The sequence below is a fragment of the Mustela putorius genome, unplaced genomic scaffold (assembly GCF_011764305.1).
Source record: "Mustela putorius furo isolate JIRA1106 unplaced genomic scaffold, ASM1176430v1.1 tig00003858_pilon_pilon_pilon, whole genome shotgun sequence".
NCBI lineage: Eukaryota > Metazoa > Chordata > Mammalia > Carnivora > Mustelidae > Mustela > Mustela putorius.
The window spans coordinates 48,769,743-48,787,289 of record NW_025422010.1 but is presented as its reverse complement, the minus strand read 5'-3'; the positions used below and the strand labels follow the sequence as shown (position 1 = coordinate 48,787,289).

The following is a 17,547-nucleotide window of genomic DNA, read 5'->3' as shown; positions in this document are numbered from 1 at the left end:
CTGACTCTGGGGCGGCCAACCCATGTCACGAAATCTGACGAGACAGAACTGGGTACGAGGAAGTCTCTTTGGGAGCAACACAAGGTGGAGAGCAACATGCGTGCAATTCCCTTGCCCAAACCACAGAGGGTGCTGTTGAGTTTCCGGGAGGCCGTTGTTTCCCTCACACTTCACAACCGTCTTCCTGCTCTGCCGTCCTTTGCGACAAGTTTGCCTTTACTGAAGCGAGCTCCCCAGGGAAATGAATAATTACACAGAAATAGAGGCTTAACTTGGTACCAGAGGAGGCGGGAGGGGGTCGGTGAAGGGGGAGAAAGCATATGGATTTCAACTGAGAATGTTTAAGAAGAGTGAACAATGTTTTTTAATGAGAAAAACAATCTTCAGTACAATTCAGTTTTATTTAACACACATATGTACACAGGGACATTCAGCACATATAGAATCTATTCAGTGGAAATGTCTTGAGAGGCAGACATTTTAATTCATTCGCTGTACACAGTGAGTTCAATCATTACATTTTCATACAGGTGTCACGTCATATCATCTTTTGCTTGTAAATTACCAATGAAGCTGCATATGTCTCTACATTTACAAGGGTAGGTCCGGATACGGTGCCAACAAAATCAATAAGACACTAAAAGCATACACTGGGATGACAATACGAAGTTTGCCTCAGTGCTGAGACATCTAAGCTGTGATGATGAAGTCTGGGGCTGTAGTTAGCAAAACAGCCAAGGGGAGATCTGTGTTACCAAGAATGCAAATACCCATTTAGCAGTTAGCCCAACCACCAGATATCATCCACCTGACTTACAGAGCAGTACTATTCTACTGGCCAGTGATCTGGGTTGTCTGTGCAGACAGAATGTGGGACAGGCTGGCCTCCGCCCACTGCCCCAATGTTTTGCCCCCTGGGCCCCCACGGCTTTGTTCCGGACCCCCGTGGTGTGCTCCCTTGTGTGTCTGTGGTGGCCTGCCTACTGTCTCACGTCTCTGTTTTAAACAAGTCTCTAAGGTGTACTTTTGCTTCATCATTCCAAAACAACTTGGTAGTCTAGAATAAATTAATCCCTATTTAAGTTAATAAAGTTAAACATGTGCTGGGTATCGAGAAAACTCGGGAGCCCACTGGAAAAACCAAGCGCGCCTTTTGTTTACCTCAGGTTTTTCTACCTATATTAAACACAATGGCATGTGCACCAAACAAATACATCTACACTGGATAGTTCTTTGTTTCTTCCTTGGAAACTACACATGAAATCTTTATAAATACAATGTACATGCATGCGGCATAAATTCACTTTTAAAAGAACACCCAAAATCTAAAACCAAGAAACAGTACAGGTTTGTCATCAATGCAAATAACATACTTCAGATCAATAGATAAGAGACATCCTAGTGGTCTTAAGTTCTTAACATGTTCCTTAAAAATCTGTTTCAATAAAATAAAATGACACGTGGATTTGTTCCTAGACTGTGATTTTTTTTTTTTAATATTACATAAACTGTGACAATCTATGCTTTTCCAATTAAATGCTCCCATTATCACTTTGGTTCCTCTGTAAACTTCCTATCTTCTCTGAATTTAACAAATTATTTTCCGTTTTTGCATTTAATAAACCACTGTGCATAGCCAACCAATCAACAACTAGCCAAATAAAGAAATGACCAAAGCCCTAACTATGTACACATCAAGATTTGTTAAGAGCAATTCATACAAATACAAATACAAATTTTATGGATTTTTTTCCCCATTACTATGGGCAAGAACCAGCATAATTTGACATATAGAAAGCGACCTAGTTAAAGCTTCCTTCGAAATGTGATGGACACCCCTGCAAGGTTTCTGGAGAGAAGGGGTGAGGGCTCTCTTAAAAGGACCTGTAGCAACAGACACAAGAGTCTTATTTAGTATATGCTATGCTTCCAAACTCCGTTCTTTATTATAAAAGTCCACTTAAGAGATTAGTTACAGTGACTGGATAATTATATTAACTAGATCATAAACAGTGATGATTTTTTATTTTAAACTACTAAATAGAATATTAAGCAGGATATGAGCATTTTAGAAGGCTAGGTGTCTGGGAAACTATTTTCTGTATTGAGAAAAGATTTTTTTGGGTGTATGTTCTCATTAATCTCTGATCTGTTAGGTGTTAATAAAGAAGTAGTGGCTAAACCCTAGAAACTGGAGGGAGTCCTTTCCTAGCCGTCATGGGGGGAAAACCGGCCATGTAAACATGGAATGTTTTTGGTAAACAAGAATATATTTTAGGAGATCCAAAGGAAAATGACTTCGCTAATTAGGACTGCCCCATTACCTCACAACCCAATGGCAAAACCACCAGGTTCAAGCGGCAGCTCGGAGGTGGGGTTGAGCTCCGAGCAAATGCTGATCTGGGCTGGGATCGCGATCACAGTGTTTACTGAGCTGGAGGCTTCTGGTGCGCCCCGTGATGGGAGGGCTCCTAGGGACCGCAGACACCCCACCTCCACCCCTGTCCCTGCCTGGGAAAAGCGACCTAGTGTCGGCAGAAGGGCCACACCCTGCAGGGCGGCGTGCACATGCCTCTGAATCACGGGGGACGCGAGCTGGCACCTGCCCCCGAGGGCCATGCAGGAGTGACCCGGCCCCGGCCGCGCCCCCAAGCGGCATGGTGCGGGCAGGCACTGAGGAAGGACAGAGGACTCTCGGCTGGGAGAAAGGACGGAACTCAGAGGCGGCCAGGGCGGCCAGCACCCGCGTTAGACCATGAAGCGGTGCTCCTTCCCGTCGTGCGCCATGAGGATGACATTGCGGTTGGAAGTCCAGATGAGGCGGGCCAGCCTGAGGGCGTTGTGGGAGCCGGGCGAGGCCGGCTGCACGGGCGGCACCTGGTAGGTCTTAATGCAGCGCAGCTGGGGGGCCGAGTTCAGCATGCCGATGCTCCCCAGCAGCGAGGTGTTCATCTGGAGGGACACAGGGACACGAAAGCACACGGGTCACTGACGGAACCCTCTCCCGGTCACCCTCTCAGCCACGGTGCTGATTCGCATTCATCTGGGAGTCTGTTCTCAGCCGCAACGGGGCGCCTCTCAGTGTGTCTGAAACTGCGCTGGGCTCTTACAGTAAATGCATAAATCCAGGGGAATCGGACTTCGTGGGCAGAAGCCGACAGCGGGAGAGGCCATCAATCTTTAAGAAGGGGGCTAAATTATAGGTGTTAACAAAACAGCTCGGTCAGACAACCTCTGGCGATTGCGAGCGCTTCCCAGGGCAGCCCTTTCGGTTCCTTCCCACCAGGGCTCCCCGCACCCCCGAAGGCCCAGGCCGCCCACGCACCTTGGCGGACTCCCAGGTGGCTCCGTGAAACAAACCAAAGTGGGCTCTGTCCCCGAATCCAAGCGCAAGCCGTGGTGACCCTCTCTCCCACGTGCCTGTACCCACACCTTCCCTCCTCACCTGCCTTCTTCACAGAATTCAGGCTCTGGAAAGCTCTAGTTCAATCTGAGGGGAAACCTAGAGTCAACTGCCCCTCAGCACCGGGTCTGTGGCTTGCCTTTTGCTGCCACGCCGAAGGCAGAACACTCCAACTTTACTGGCAATACCTTTTTATCGGTTGATTTCTGCTTTTTGGGATTTGGTTTGAATCTTAAGTTTTCTTAATCTGTTCACAGCAGTGAAAAATAACATGGAAATTATGGCTTGTGAACAACTATGCGTTCCGTCCAAGTGCTAAATACTGAAAGGCAGTTCGTCTCAGTGAACCGTTACCTGAGCAACAGGCTCTGAAGAATCCTGTAGATTCCAAATATCAGTTAACATGTTCTCAATATATGTTTTTTTGGGGGGGCCATTGAAAATCCCATAGAAAATATACTGAAAATCAGAAAAGGGGTTTCAAAAATAGTATATTTCTTGGCACTACTTTTCATTTCCAATTCTTCTAGCCAGTATAACCCCCATCTAAATGCATACGGTTCTAGGGTTTTGTGTAAGGCATGCAGATTATGATTCAATGTATACGAATGGGTGACACATGAAACCCTGGCAAATCCTAGGACATGTACGATGTGTTACTGCTGATCTCATGCTCTGCATTTGGATCAGTGCAAAATACAAGCCATTCTTTTCTCTGGCCCTTCTCAGCAGCACGATGGTGTCAGAGGGCGTAAATCATGGCATCTCTAGCAGGACGCGTGCAGGCTCCACTGACATTTTCACAATTTAAATCATCTTGAGTAATAACCCTTTTAAGATGACTAATGTTACTGATTTTCCTGCATTAATAATAGTGCCGAACACAACACAGAGGTGAAAAAAAATCACTAGTGTACGAGGTCACATTTTAAAACCAAATGTATGGTTATCTTTAACTCTTTCTGTTAAAGTTAGCATTTAAAACTTGAAAGTATCTTTCTGTCATCCTCCAGAAACTTCTTTCCTTGCTTTCTCCCCCCCCCCTTTGCAAAAACTCATTAAAAGAAAAAAATCAATGTCTTGTTGCGTTCTGAAGGTTCCCAAATAGTTTAAATATAAATAATGGTGGTGAGCTCGATTTGATAGTCCTTACTTGCACAAAAAGTAACAGTACATAATAATTTAGTCCTCTAACAGAACAGATCCAAATGATCCAGAAAATTGGTGGTTGAAATTAACTGGCATCAACAGGCACACTGTGTTTAATAAACACACACACACACACACACACACACACACACAAAACACACAAAACCCTCATTTCTCAGTTGATAAATAACTACAAACTATTTTTCATTCTATATGGATTTTCTATGAAAATATGTATGAAGCTTGAGTTCTGCTGGTGGCTCCAAATGCTAAGGGTATCCAATGTGCTCAGCCACTTCCTTATTTTTAGTTCTTTCCTGCAGAATTTAGCCATATACCAGAAATGTGTTGAGGGCCAAGGGGCGACAGGGAGAGGGTACCTTATTGGAATGCCACAGATGGAAAAACTTTAACAACAAGTCCACCATTCCATCTGGGCTCTCCTTAAAAGCTGAGCCAGCCCATGAATGACTGATAAATCATTTGATTGCAAACGTCTTCAGAAGGGTCACACAGCCTTCCCACCTCAGAAGGGGGCGATGTGAAGTTCTGTGTGGTACGGCACTGTTACAGGTGTGCGGCTGGAATGATGGAGACTCTGAGGTCAACGAGAATGTGTTGCTCCTCAGACCATGCTTTCCCTATGACCTCCTCAGAGTGGAGATGATCTGTAGTAGTAACAGTGAGTATTCGTTTTTCCAAAAAGCTCATTACAACAATGAACCATGCTGATATTTGGTATTAATGTTTTCTTGACCAGTGACTGTCAGAATCTGAGCCTCGAATGAATAAAAACTACCTGGAATTAGAGTACTTGGTAACCTTAAGGTTTTTTCTTGATTACAAAGATAATAAATACTCATTGTGGAACATGTGACTAATAAAGAGATGTATAAAATAGAAAGCAAAAGTTCCCTGAAATATTACTTCCCAAAGACAATCACTAACACTGTGGTAAACTTCTTTCCTAGACCTCCAAGTATGTGTACATACAAGGAAAGGTAGGTTTCAGGATTTTTATGTAAAACAGGCTCATATCAGAAGGCAATCTCATAATCTGCCTCTTTTACTCAACAAAATGTTGAGAACCATCTTTTCAGGTTACTGGCCATAGATTTACAGAATCCTTTTTCAAGGGCTGAACAGGATTCTATTTTACAATGAAATACATAACCATATGGGAAACCAATATCCATCCAATTTACTTCTGGCATTTCTGAGAGAAGACACTCACTCCTTGGAGAGTAGTGGTGAAATTGCGGGGGAGGGGCGTCATGGGTATACTTGGTTTTGTTACTCAACTCCCCTTGTTCAAATACCAGTGGAGGCCCTGATGTGAAATATTCCACTTAAAGGAATCTGTTGTCAGAGGATCAAAGGGTTTGGAAGACTGCCTGATGACATCATTCCAGAGCTGAGTTTGTAAATAACTAGAGGGCAACTTTGGTTTTTCCCTACAAAACCAGTTCTGTGAAGATTTTTTCCCGAACACATAGAAACACGTACGTAATTCATCAAAACAGGAAGTGTTTTAATGCAATTCTCAGTGTAAGTAATGCTGCACACAAACCTTTTACTAAGTCTCACTTGAGTAATTATCTAACCAATATTTCTCATTAACACTCATTTCTCAGCAAAGATTTTAATAGCTCATAGCTTTTGTAAGGTCTTGTATTAATAAGACTTCATTAAGTTTTCAAAATATATTGCAGTACATTTACTGGAATAATATAAAAGTATTATCATACATCATTAGAACTAAACAATATGTATCTAAATAAATCAGCAAAGCCCATTTTGGGAGAGCAGCAGGAGATCCAACAATGCTTTCTAGACTCTCTTTAATCCAAATCAACCCCCACCTCCGGAAGAGGGTTTAATGTATTTTCTTGATAAAGCAGAAATGTTTCAGAGCCTTCTGCTGAAATTTCAAGACCCAAAAGGGTACAATTTAAGAAATGGGCTGCATTTTACATCCTGCCATTGGGTTTGGAGGCTAAGACTTGGGTGTTGCCTGAGCTGCCCCCAGGCTCCATGCACTGCCCACCCCCACCTACACGTGCGGACAGCAGGAGGGGGCCCCCAGGAGCGGAGCAGCATGTGTACCAAGGAAGGAAGCGTGCTGTGGCTCCACTGTTGCGGGCATGACCACGCTCACAGATGCGCAGGTTCAAGTGTGCTTGGCAAAAGCCAGGGGCAGCAGCCTGAGCCTGAAGAGTAGAACTGGAAGAGAAGTATCTCGAAAAGCTACCATCTATCTAATGAATGATCTCGAGCTCTAAGCTGAGAGGGGATGCTAACCCTAATTCCCTCAATGCACAAGGGAGGAATTTCGATAAAAACAGGAAAAAAATTCAAGGAAGGGACGAACATATCCAAACAGAATGCTGAACACCTAGATAAGGAGAAAAACGTTTACCATACAGAAAATCAGGAAGATGCTGGAAACAGTTTCAAAGCTGGCTAAGTTAGGAGGTACTCCTTTATAAAATGAATTTTTTTCTTTCTGAGAAAGTCAAGTTGGACAAAACCAAAAAGATCTGTTCTTGTTTATTCCACAGAAGAAACTGCGGATCAACCCAAGCTCCTTGAAAGCAGGGACCTGTGGCTTGCTGACTCCGTATCCCGAAAGCAGGGGCCGGCACCCAGCGCTTCAGCGTCTTTGAATAAATGCGGAATGAACGTGGAACTTTCTATGCAGTCCTCTTGGATTCCAAGACAGTGGGGAATAGCAGAAAATTTCTATCCAAGTACAGGTGGTTTAGAGAGACCACAGTATAGAAAGACAGTTGGCGGGGAAACCCTTTAAAGAAGCATTGTTGCAAGGGTCCAGTGCATGGACCCAACGGGCTGGCAGGGGGACGGTAGCAGCACAAACCACAGGCCCCGCGGTGGCCCCTGAGAGAAATGGGGACCGGGGAGCTCTCTAAGGAAAAGAGTTTAATATGAGCCAATTAAGATGCTGGAGATATATTCTGGGAGAAAAGATAACGAGAAAATAAACTGGAAAACTAAATTAGATGAAGAGCAGGAAAAGTCTGTGACGGATTTGGAAGTTGTCATGCTTTAGCTTTAATAGCATGTTGTTAATTAAGCAATTTATTGTATCTGTTTTACATTTTATTAGGTATTGATTTTTTTAAAACCATCATCAAGTTGTGCTGAAATCTTATTTAAACTTTCTTTTTTTTTTTTTTTTTTTTTTTGAGCTTTCAAGGCAATAAACCGAGTCTCATAGAACATACTTGCATCCCAGGAAAGTAAAGGTAACAACCAAATTTTAAATTGGCTTTTCATGAGGGAGGGAGTTGATAATATTTAATTTTTTTTTATAACTCTCAGGAGGAAGATAATTAGAAAAATGGGATAGAGATTAATCACTGAGGATGAAACAAGTTCTACTGTAAAAATTAGGTGCTCAAAGTTAACATGCGTTTTAATCGGAATTAAACACAGGCATCCTCATGAACTGCCACTCAACGATCCTCAGGTCTTTAAAAATGTTTTGATAGTTGAGGAATGAAGAGCCGTATGTGGGGAATTCAGAATGCAAACAGAAATGGCATTCCGTAAGCAGGATATGGAGATAACCCCCTGCTGCCTTTCCCCCGTGCCCCCGCCCCTCTGGAGTTGTCCATATCCTGGCACAGTGCCTCCCTGGCCCGCGCCGTTCTGGCCAGGCCCTCAGGCACGCCGTGCCCTTGCTTACTCCTGGAAGGCTGCTCCCTTTCCCTAGATCTGCCCCACCTTTACCATCTGGCCCTTCTTCAGTCTTATCCTGTCTCCGTTCAGATGTCACTTCCTTGAGAATGAGTCCCACAACCTTATTCTCAGGCTCCCCTCTGTGTTCTAATTGCTAGTCTATTTCCATGTGTCTCCCTCAGACCTCAAGCTCTGTGAGAGCGGAGCCCACTCTCTCCAGATGGCTAACTGTATTCTCAGCGCACCCTGCATGCTAGCATGTGGCACAGAATCAGTCAGCAGTAAACTCGTGATGCTTGCTGGGAGAGTAGGGGAGGGCAAGAGGAAGGGCTGGTGGGCAGACCTAACAGGAAGCCTCTCTTGGCGAAAGCAAATCATGTGATACGCTTCAAGATCCTGTGGCATCTACCCTTACCTGCCAGAAAGAAATGTGGCTGTCCGTATTTGAGTAGGTGGCAAGATATCGTCCATCAGGAGCAAAGGCCACGGCCGTGATTGGTCCCTTGTGTCCATGGATTGTCTAAAATAAAATGCACTCATTAGCGGTCTGCAGTCCACAGAACTACTGCACATACATGTGCAAATGCACATACATGTGCAAACGCACACACATGTGCAAACACATTCAGTGTTGAACGAGTTATGTCATGGAGATCAGATACCGTTATGTTCTTGATTTATAAAATCAGATTAGAAAAATAGGGAAAGCAACCAAATTTCTCTCGCTGATACACCCAAGGGCTTTATTTAATTTTGTTCTGAAGAACCGGCCTGTATCCGAGTTGGGAGAACAGGATGAATCCAAAGGAAAAGCGTGTATTAATGGGTGAACTAATGTATTAATTCATGTGTCCATTAGAGGAAGAATTTTACAATTAATTAGGAAGGGAAACAAGTGATGACCAAATCAGTGTAGGAACCTCACTCATCTGCAATGAAAACCAACCAAAGCTGTATCCTAAGAGCCCTGTTCTGGAAGGAGTTAAAAACTACAATTTCAACCCTTAATAATTATACATTTTTCATGTTTTATGCTTCATTTCCCACCAATAACACTGTATTTAAATGCATATGGCTGCAATTAGTAAACATACGCACACGTACCTGGTGGGGGTTTGAGGACATATATAAATCAAATACTATTAAAAACAGGTTAACAGGGATAATTTTGAGCCTCTGCCAAATAGCTATTATTGATTTAACCATGAATTGAAAAAAGGGAATTGTATTTTAGACTAGGTCTATGATACAAGGTCTTTACTAATAAAAAATTACACTCAAGTTTCATGATATTAAATTATCATAAATACTGGCATACTAAGAAAATTAGCATAATATTGTATTAAAGTCCTTTCAGTCAACTACTAAAGGTCATACCTCTACCACGTTAACCAATATTCACTCTACTTCCAAGCTGTGGGTTAGTCTCCTCCCTTTGTCTGAAAGGAATGGAGAAATATGTTCTCTCAAACGAAGACAAAACCAGGAAGGTTTATTTCCATCTGCTATTTTTTGATGAACAATTGTGAACCCTGAGTCCCGGCGGGAACATCAGGCTCATTAGGTGATTCAGCCCCACACATACCATAAACATCAGTAAGAACAGTCTCCTACTTCATAATGAGTGATTAAAATGAGGTAGGAGGGAAGAGAGAGGGATGGGGATACAGCCTGTTCCTCAGTTGTTCTTTGGATTTTGTTCTTTCCTGTTATTAGACTTTCAGGGCACTGTGGGATCCAAAATAATGCCTGTTTTCCACACTCAGAGAAAACATGTTCTACTGGTAACACACTGGGCTTTGGGCTGGCAGAGAACGCTGCTCTGAGTCAGCGGCCTGGCTTGCGTTCAGGCTCTACTGCTTGCTGAAGGACCCAGGGAAAATGACGTTAAGTTGCTAAACCTGAGTTCCCGCGTCTAGAAAGTGGGAATGATGATGATGATGATAGTATTGATAATACCCACCTCAAAGAGCCCTGCGAAGATTAAATGAATTACTAGGGATGTAGCACTCTGCACAGTGATGGCACATGATAAGAATCCAATAAGTAATATTTATGTTTGTATTAGTCCCCCTCACATAAAGATGACCAGACCTATAGATTTGAAAGTTGTTTAGGAGAGTAGACCTTAAAATGTTCTCAGCAACAACAAAAAAGAAATGTAATTATGTGACAAGATGGAAATGTTAGCTAATGCTGTGGTAGTAATCATTTTTCAATATGTAAGTTTACCAAACCATCACCTGTACACCTTTTAAACACGTATATTACATGTCAACTGTATCTCAATAAAACTGGCAAAAATTATCAGACAAATGTAAACAATCACAAAACTTGATTACCTGAGTATACAATTTAATGAAAAAGAGATGCCCTAATCATGTATCCCAGGACCAGTATCAGCGAGCATATGAGATTGTCTAAAAACAGATTTCATTTCATTAAACAGATACAGGAACTATCCATGGTGCTAGGCCAGTAATGTGCTAAATTAAGCAACGGGGTGAGCATGCTGAATAATTATTCTGCCATCTACACTAAAATGAAAATTATTGTGGATGAGCGTAAAGGGAAAAACTGACAGTTTCCACTTACTAGGTCAATTTAATGAGCTCACTGGAAAGCATCTTTAATTGTTTTTTTTAAAATCAAGATTCAGTTCTGCTAAAAATGTGAAAGCTTATGGGGCCAATTTAAAGCTATGTTATGGTAAGACAGTTGATTAGTAAGTCCTTGCTTTAAAACAGAAGTTGCAAAATGAAGACTCTTAAGCTAAAAGCAGATTGTAGATGTGTGTGGTTCGGCCTGAAAGATGTTTAAAAAATGTTTTCTGGGTCCACATTCTAATTCATCAGATATGGAAAATCAAGATTTCTAGCTCTCCTGAAAGACCAGAAGCTCTGGCAATCCTGGGTCTTTGTTTGCAAGTGGCCACAATAGGCAGGGATGAGGTGAGATGGCTCCTTTGGCCTGGACACTTGTCCTCCGTGTCCTCAGTTCCACCCTCCCCCCCAAGAGGGGCTGTGCAGCTAACACAGGCTGCCTGGGTCCCTTATTTCCTGCCTGGTCTCCTGGCATTTAATGCAACCCTTCCATTAAGAATACATGATTTAAAATATTTTCTTCTGCAAGAAAGAAAAAGTGTTGGTGGGAATGCAAAACGGTATAGCCACTATGGAAAACAGAATGGAGGCTCCTCAAAAAATTAAGAATAGAAATATCATATGATCCAATAATTCCACCACTGAGCACTTAACAAAAAAAATGAAAATACTAACTCAAAAAGATATATTTCCCCCTACGTATACTATAGCATTATTCACAATAGCCAAGATATAGAATCAACCTAAGTCCATCAATAAATGAATAGATAAGGAAGATGTGGTGTACACGCACATGCACACACGCACACACACTAATATTACGCAGCCATAAAGATAAGAACATACCCTTTGTGACAACATGGACAGACCTAGAGGGCACTATTCTAAGTGAATTAAGTTAGACTGAAAAAAAGAAATACCATATGATTTTGCTTATATATGGAATCCCAAAAAAAAAAAAATGAACAAAAAGCAGAGTGAGACCTATAAACAGAGAATAAACTGATGGTTGCCAGAAGGGGGGCCAAAATGTGCGAAAGGGAGTGGGACTTTGAGGCTTCCAGTTATGGAATGATTATGTCATGGGAATAAAAGGTACAGCAAAAGAAGCACAGTCAATGAAACTGTAAGTGTTGTACGCTGAGAAGTGGTAGCTTACCAGTGGTGAGCACAGCATAAGGTATAAATTTGTAGAATCACTATGTTGCACACTTGAAACTAATGTAACATTGTGTATCAACTATACTAAAAAAAAAAAAAAAACAAAAATAGCTTCTTCATGTACTGGGGTCCTAGTGTGCACATAAAGTGTGAGTAGACTAAAAGCTCCTCTGAGAAAAGTGAGCCCTTCTTGCGAGCCCCCCAAAGCCTAGCCTTGTGTAGAAGTGGATGATCCTCCTTCTGGAGTTTGGGCCCCTAGATCTCAAAACAGAATGTCAAACCTGCCCGTCTTCAGATTAGCACTTGTCCTTCATCAGCAACCAGGACGTGCTTCTGACAATAAGAACCCAATGGTGAGTTGGCCATCAACCAAGAGGTCCAAAGGATGTTCCAACCCAACAGTCACATGAATGTACCTCCCTGTGCAGCTAAGTCAGTCCTGTTGCAAAGGCAGAAAAACCAGACATGGTGGCTCCTTCAGAGAAGGCTTCATGAACTATTTTCATAATATGTTTCATCTTTCACAGGGGGTGGGTATTTAAAACATTTGCTTCACAATTACTTTTGTGTCAGCTGAGGATACCCTTCCTTACATTATCCAGTGTCTCTCACAGAAGACCCTGTGAATTAAATGTCAGCTTGGACTTTTCTGCCAGTAACATCTTTACCTTTGCTCCTAAATGTTGCTGCTTTCTTGTATCATGTCACAATAATTAAATAACCTTAACATGTGTTTGCGTTACCGCCAGGACAGGTGTGCTCCCCCTGGGTGTACAGTGTCAGTACGTCCTCATTTCACAATCATTGTCCTCCTTCCATTTGTTGTTGTTGACATCCCATCAGACACTGGACTGCATTTCTTTAAAGTCTGTTTTGGGCAAAGGGGCACTACACTTAAGTGTATACACACCACATGCACACGTACATGGTTAAGATACTGCTAGGTGCTGCACAGTGTATCTTACCGTGGCCTAGAGAAAACTCCGAAACACAGACTGCAGTGTCTGTCTGTTTACAGACCTGTTGTCTTGTGAGGAAGCAAGGACCACTCACGGTAGCTCAGTTTGCCATATCTGGTGAGTTCAGCACAATCTCAGTCTAAGAGCTGCTTCAGAATGCAATGTCATGGAAATGCGGCCACTCTCTTTGTTCTGAATTTCTGCACTTCTCAGATCTGTGCAGGCACCACCTGAACTGACTTTAACCTCACTTCCAGCATTAGAGATGCAGCTGTGCGGGGATCTCAGCGAACTTGTTAAGTGCTCTGGATGGGGCAAACCCCATGGCTGGCATCTTAAATGCTGAACGCTAAAGAATATTTCCCAGAACAACAGGTTCCAAAATAAAAGGAGGTGTGGTCTATATTTAAATGCAGATGAGCATCCTTCCTTGTTATATTTTTTGTCAAAGTAATTGCTGTCTTGAAAAGACAGAAATGGAATATAAAGAAATTAATCTAATTCAAGAAGTGCTACGAACAACAAAAGAAATCACACAATTACCCCTAGCAGGAGACAGAGTGCTGAACTGTTAAACACCCCCTCCCATGTTTCTTACCAAAGAAAAGGAACTGGGAGGCAGGATTAATAATGAGCAATGCTCGAACTTGCCAAGCAATTTTAATAGGCACTTTCCATGTGCTCTGCAAAGAAACATAATTTTACCCCTCCTATACAGAGAAGGAGAGGCATGGATTTCAAAAATGATACAGTCAGAGCCAACAGGAGCTGTGACTAGCTAGGATACTTTCTTTAAAACTTCTCTTTACATGATCGGTCTCTTCCTGGAGTTCTTGACATTCAGCTTCCAAAGGACACGTCTGAGAACCAAATCCAAAATGTAGAACTCCATTAAACCTGCTTTAGAGACTGAACAACATCAAAGAGAACATTTTATATTTATTTGCAGGTCTCACCACTTTTTTAAAGGGGAGGAAAAAAACCCAAACAAAATACTTTCCTACTTTTGACATAAATTGCGAAGAAAAGGTTTCCTAAAGTAGGTAAGGCTTTGTTATCATGAGCACCATCACAAGAAGAAGGTTTATAAAGTACAGACCACATAATTTATATGACATGTACTAAAATGACCTAGTAAATAAAAGAATTTCGACCGGACCATCAGAGCCTCACCTGAGGTCTGTAGGGGCTGAGAGAGAAGAAGGCTACATTGGTTGTAGGCTTTTTCCAGGGGTAGTATGGCTACTTTAGGATTAAGATAGGCAATTGAAGGAGGAGGAGCAAGATGGCAGAGGAGTACAGACCTAAATTTTGTCTGGTCCCAGGAATTCAGCCGGATAGTCATCAAACCATTCTGAACACCTACAAACTCAACAGGAGATAGAATAAAAGAATAGCAGCAATTCTACAAACAGAGAAGTGACCGCTTTCTGGAAGACAGGGTGTGTGAAGTGAATCTGAGGTGATATATGGGAAGATAGATTGCAGGGGGAGGGAGCCTCCGTCAGCTGGCTCCCAGCAGTGATAGAGCAGTGGAGGATGAAATCAGAACTTTTAGTCTGCTCCACTGAAGGATGTCGTTCCAGAGGCTAAGTGAGAGGGTGGAACCCTTGTGGGGACTTTGTGGTCTCAGGATCCATGGGGTCAGAGAAAGACAGGAGGTGCTTGACTGTGGCAGAGCTTCCAGGTATTGGAGCTGGTTGGTGGCAGAGATGGAGCCAAAGAATGGGCTCTCAACTCAGGGTTGCCATAAACTGTGATCTGAGGCCCAGTTGGGCCACTGCTCTTCCAGGAGGGACCAAATAAGCTGCAGATCTGGGGAGACTCCCCTTCCTCCCCAAGAAGGAGCGGTGCAGGAGCATGCTGCGGGAATCTGCTGAGTTTGGAGACTCCAAACGGGGTTGTGTGCAAGAGACAGAACTGCTCGGTCACAGGCCAGGTGAGCTTGGAGTGCAGCGGAAGACCAGGGAGACAAGAGTGATTGACTGCTTTCCTCTGAGGGTGAACTGAGGAGTGGGGCCTTGAGTTCTTGGCTCCTCCAGGACCAGAGACTGGGATCCCAGAAGAAGAGAGAGAGGGGCAGAAGCAAATTATAGCAGAGAACTTCTCTAACTTGGGCAAGGAAAACATCAAAATCCATGAGGCATAGAGAATCCCCCTCAAAATCAGTAAAAATAGGTTAGCACCCCGACATCTAATAGTAAAACTTAAAAGTCTCAGAGACAAAGAGAAAATCTTGAAAGCATCTTGAGATAAGGGGTCTGTAATCTACAATGGTAGAAACATTAGATTGGCAGCAGACCTATTCACAGAGACCTGGTAGGCCAGAAAGGACTGGCATAATATATCCAGAGCACTAAATGAGAAAAATATGCAGCCAAGAATATTATATCCAGCTAGGTTGTCACTGAAAGTTGAAGGAGAGATAAAAAGCTTCCAGGACAAACAAAACCTAAAAGAATTTGCAAACACCAAACCTGGGTCACAAATCAGGTCTCAAATGGTACCAAAAGATTGGGATCATTCCTTGCATATTTTCAGACCACAAAGCTCTGAAGCTAGAAATCAATCACAAGAGGAAAGTTGGAAAGAACCCAAATACATGGAGGCTAAAGAGCATCCTACTAAAGAATGAATGGGTCAACCAGGAAATTAAAGAAGAATTTTAAAAAATTCACGGAAACAAATGAAAATGAAAACACAACTGTCCAAAATCTTTGGGATGCAGCAAAGGCAGTCCTAAGAGGAAAGTATATAGCAATACAAGCCTTTCTCAAGAAACAAGAAAGTCTCAAATACAAAACCTAAACCCTACACCTAAAGGAGCTGGAGAAAGAACAGCAAATAAAGCCTAAACCCAGCAGGAGAAGAGAAATAATAAAGATCAGAGTAGAAATCAATGAAATAGAAACCAAAGAACAGTAGAACTTGGAGCTGGTTCTTTGAAAGACAGTAGAACTTGAAAGCTGGTTCTCAATAAGATTGATAAAACCCTGGCCAGACTTATCAAGAAGAAAAGAGAAAGGGCACAAATTAATAAAATCATGAGTGACAGAGGAGAGATTACAACCAACACCAAAGAAATACAAACTTAAAAAAGAACATATTACGAGCAATTATATGCCATCAAATTAGACAGTCTGGAAGAAATGGATGCATTCCTAGAGATGTATAACTACCAAAACGGAACCAGGAAGAAATAGAAAACCTGAACAGACCCATAACCAGTACGGAAATTGAAGCATTCATCAAAAATTTCCCAACAAACAAGAGCCCAGAGCTAGATGGCTTTCCAAGGGAATTCTATCAAACATGTAAAGAAGAATTAAACCTGTTCTCCTGAAAATGTTCCAAAAAATAGAAATGGAAGGAAAACTTCCAAATTCATTTTATGAATTGGATCCCAAAACCAAAGACCCCATCAAAAAGGAGGATTATAGAACAATATCCCTGATGAACACAGATGCAAAAAAATCTCACCAATAGGATCCAACAGTACATTAAAAGGATTATTCACCATGACCAAGTGAGATTTATTCCTGGGATGCAGGGTTAGTCCAACATACACAAATCAATCAATGTGATACAATACATTAATAAAAGAAAGAATGAGAATCATATGATACTCTTAACAGATGCAGAAAAAGCATTTGACAAAGTACAGCATCCTTTCTAGACCAAAACTCTTCACAGTGCAGGGATAGAGGGTACATGCCTCAGTATCATAAAAGTTATCTATGAAAAACCCACAGCAAATATCATTCTCAATGGAGAAAAACTGAGAGCTTTTCCTCTAAGGTCAGGAACATGGCAGGGATGTCCACTATCACCAGTGGTACTCAACATAGTACTAGAAGTCCTAGTCTCAGCAATCAGACAACAAAAAGAAATTAAAGTCATCTGAGTCGGCAAAGAACAGGTCAAACTCTCACTCTCTGCAGATGATATGACATTTTATGTGGAAAACCCAGAAGACTCTACCCCAAAATTGCTAAAACTCATACAGGAATTCAATAAACTGTCAGGATATAAAATCAATGCACAGAAATCAGATGCATTATTTCTATACACTGACAACAAGACAGAAGAAAGAGGAATTAAGGAGTCGATCCCATTTACAACTGCATCCCAAACCATAGGATATCTAGGAATAAATCTAACCAAAGAGGCAAAGAATCTGTACTCAGAAAAATATAGAATACTCATGAAAGAAATTGAGGGAGACACAAAGAAATGGAAAAATGTTCCATGCTTATGGACTGGAAGAACAAATATTGTGAAAAGGTCTATGATACCCAGAACAATCTACATATTTACTGCAATCCCTATCAAAACACCATCAACTTGGGGTTCCTGGGTGGCTCAGTGGGTTAAGTCTCTGCCTTCAGCTCAGGTCACAAGCTCAAGGTCCTGGGATCGAGCCCCGCATTAGGCTCTCTGCTCAGCAGGGAGCCTGCTTCCCCACCCCACCTCTGCCTGCCTCTCTGCCTACTTGTGATCTCTCTCTCTGTCAAATAAATAAATAAAATCTTTAGAACAACAACAACAAAACAAAACAAAACAAAACCCG

General features: G+C 42.2%; 1 protein-coding gene across 2 annotated transcripts in view; it reads right to left on the bottom strand.

Annotated features, from left to right (window-relative positions):
• Positions 1-382: 382 nt before the first annotated feature.
• The window catches only part of WDR7 (WD repeat domain 7), a 365,672-nt gene continuing 348,507 nt past the window's right edge, over positions 383-17,547 (bottom strand). For both annotated transcript variants that reach the window (XM_004745540.3, XM_004745542.3), the window contains 2 exons: positions 8,670-8,774; positions 383-2,952 (listed from right to left, as the gene is read on the bottom strand). In XM_004745540.3, coding sequence (XP_004745597.2) covers positions 2,749-2,952; positions 8,670-8,774 — 309 coding nt within the window. In that variant the 3' untranslated portion in view covers positions 383-2,748. The remainder of the gene's footprint in view (positions 2,953-8,669; positions 8,775-17,547) is intronic.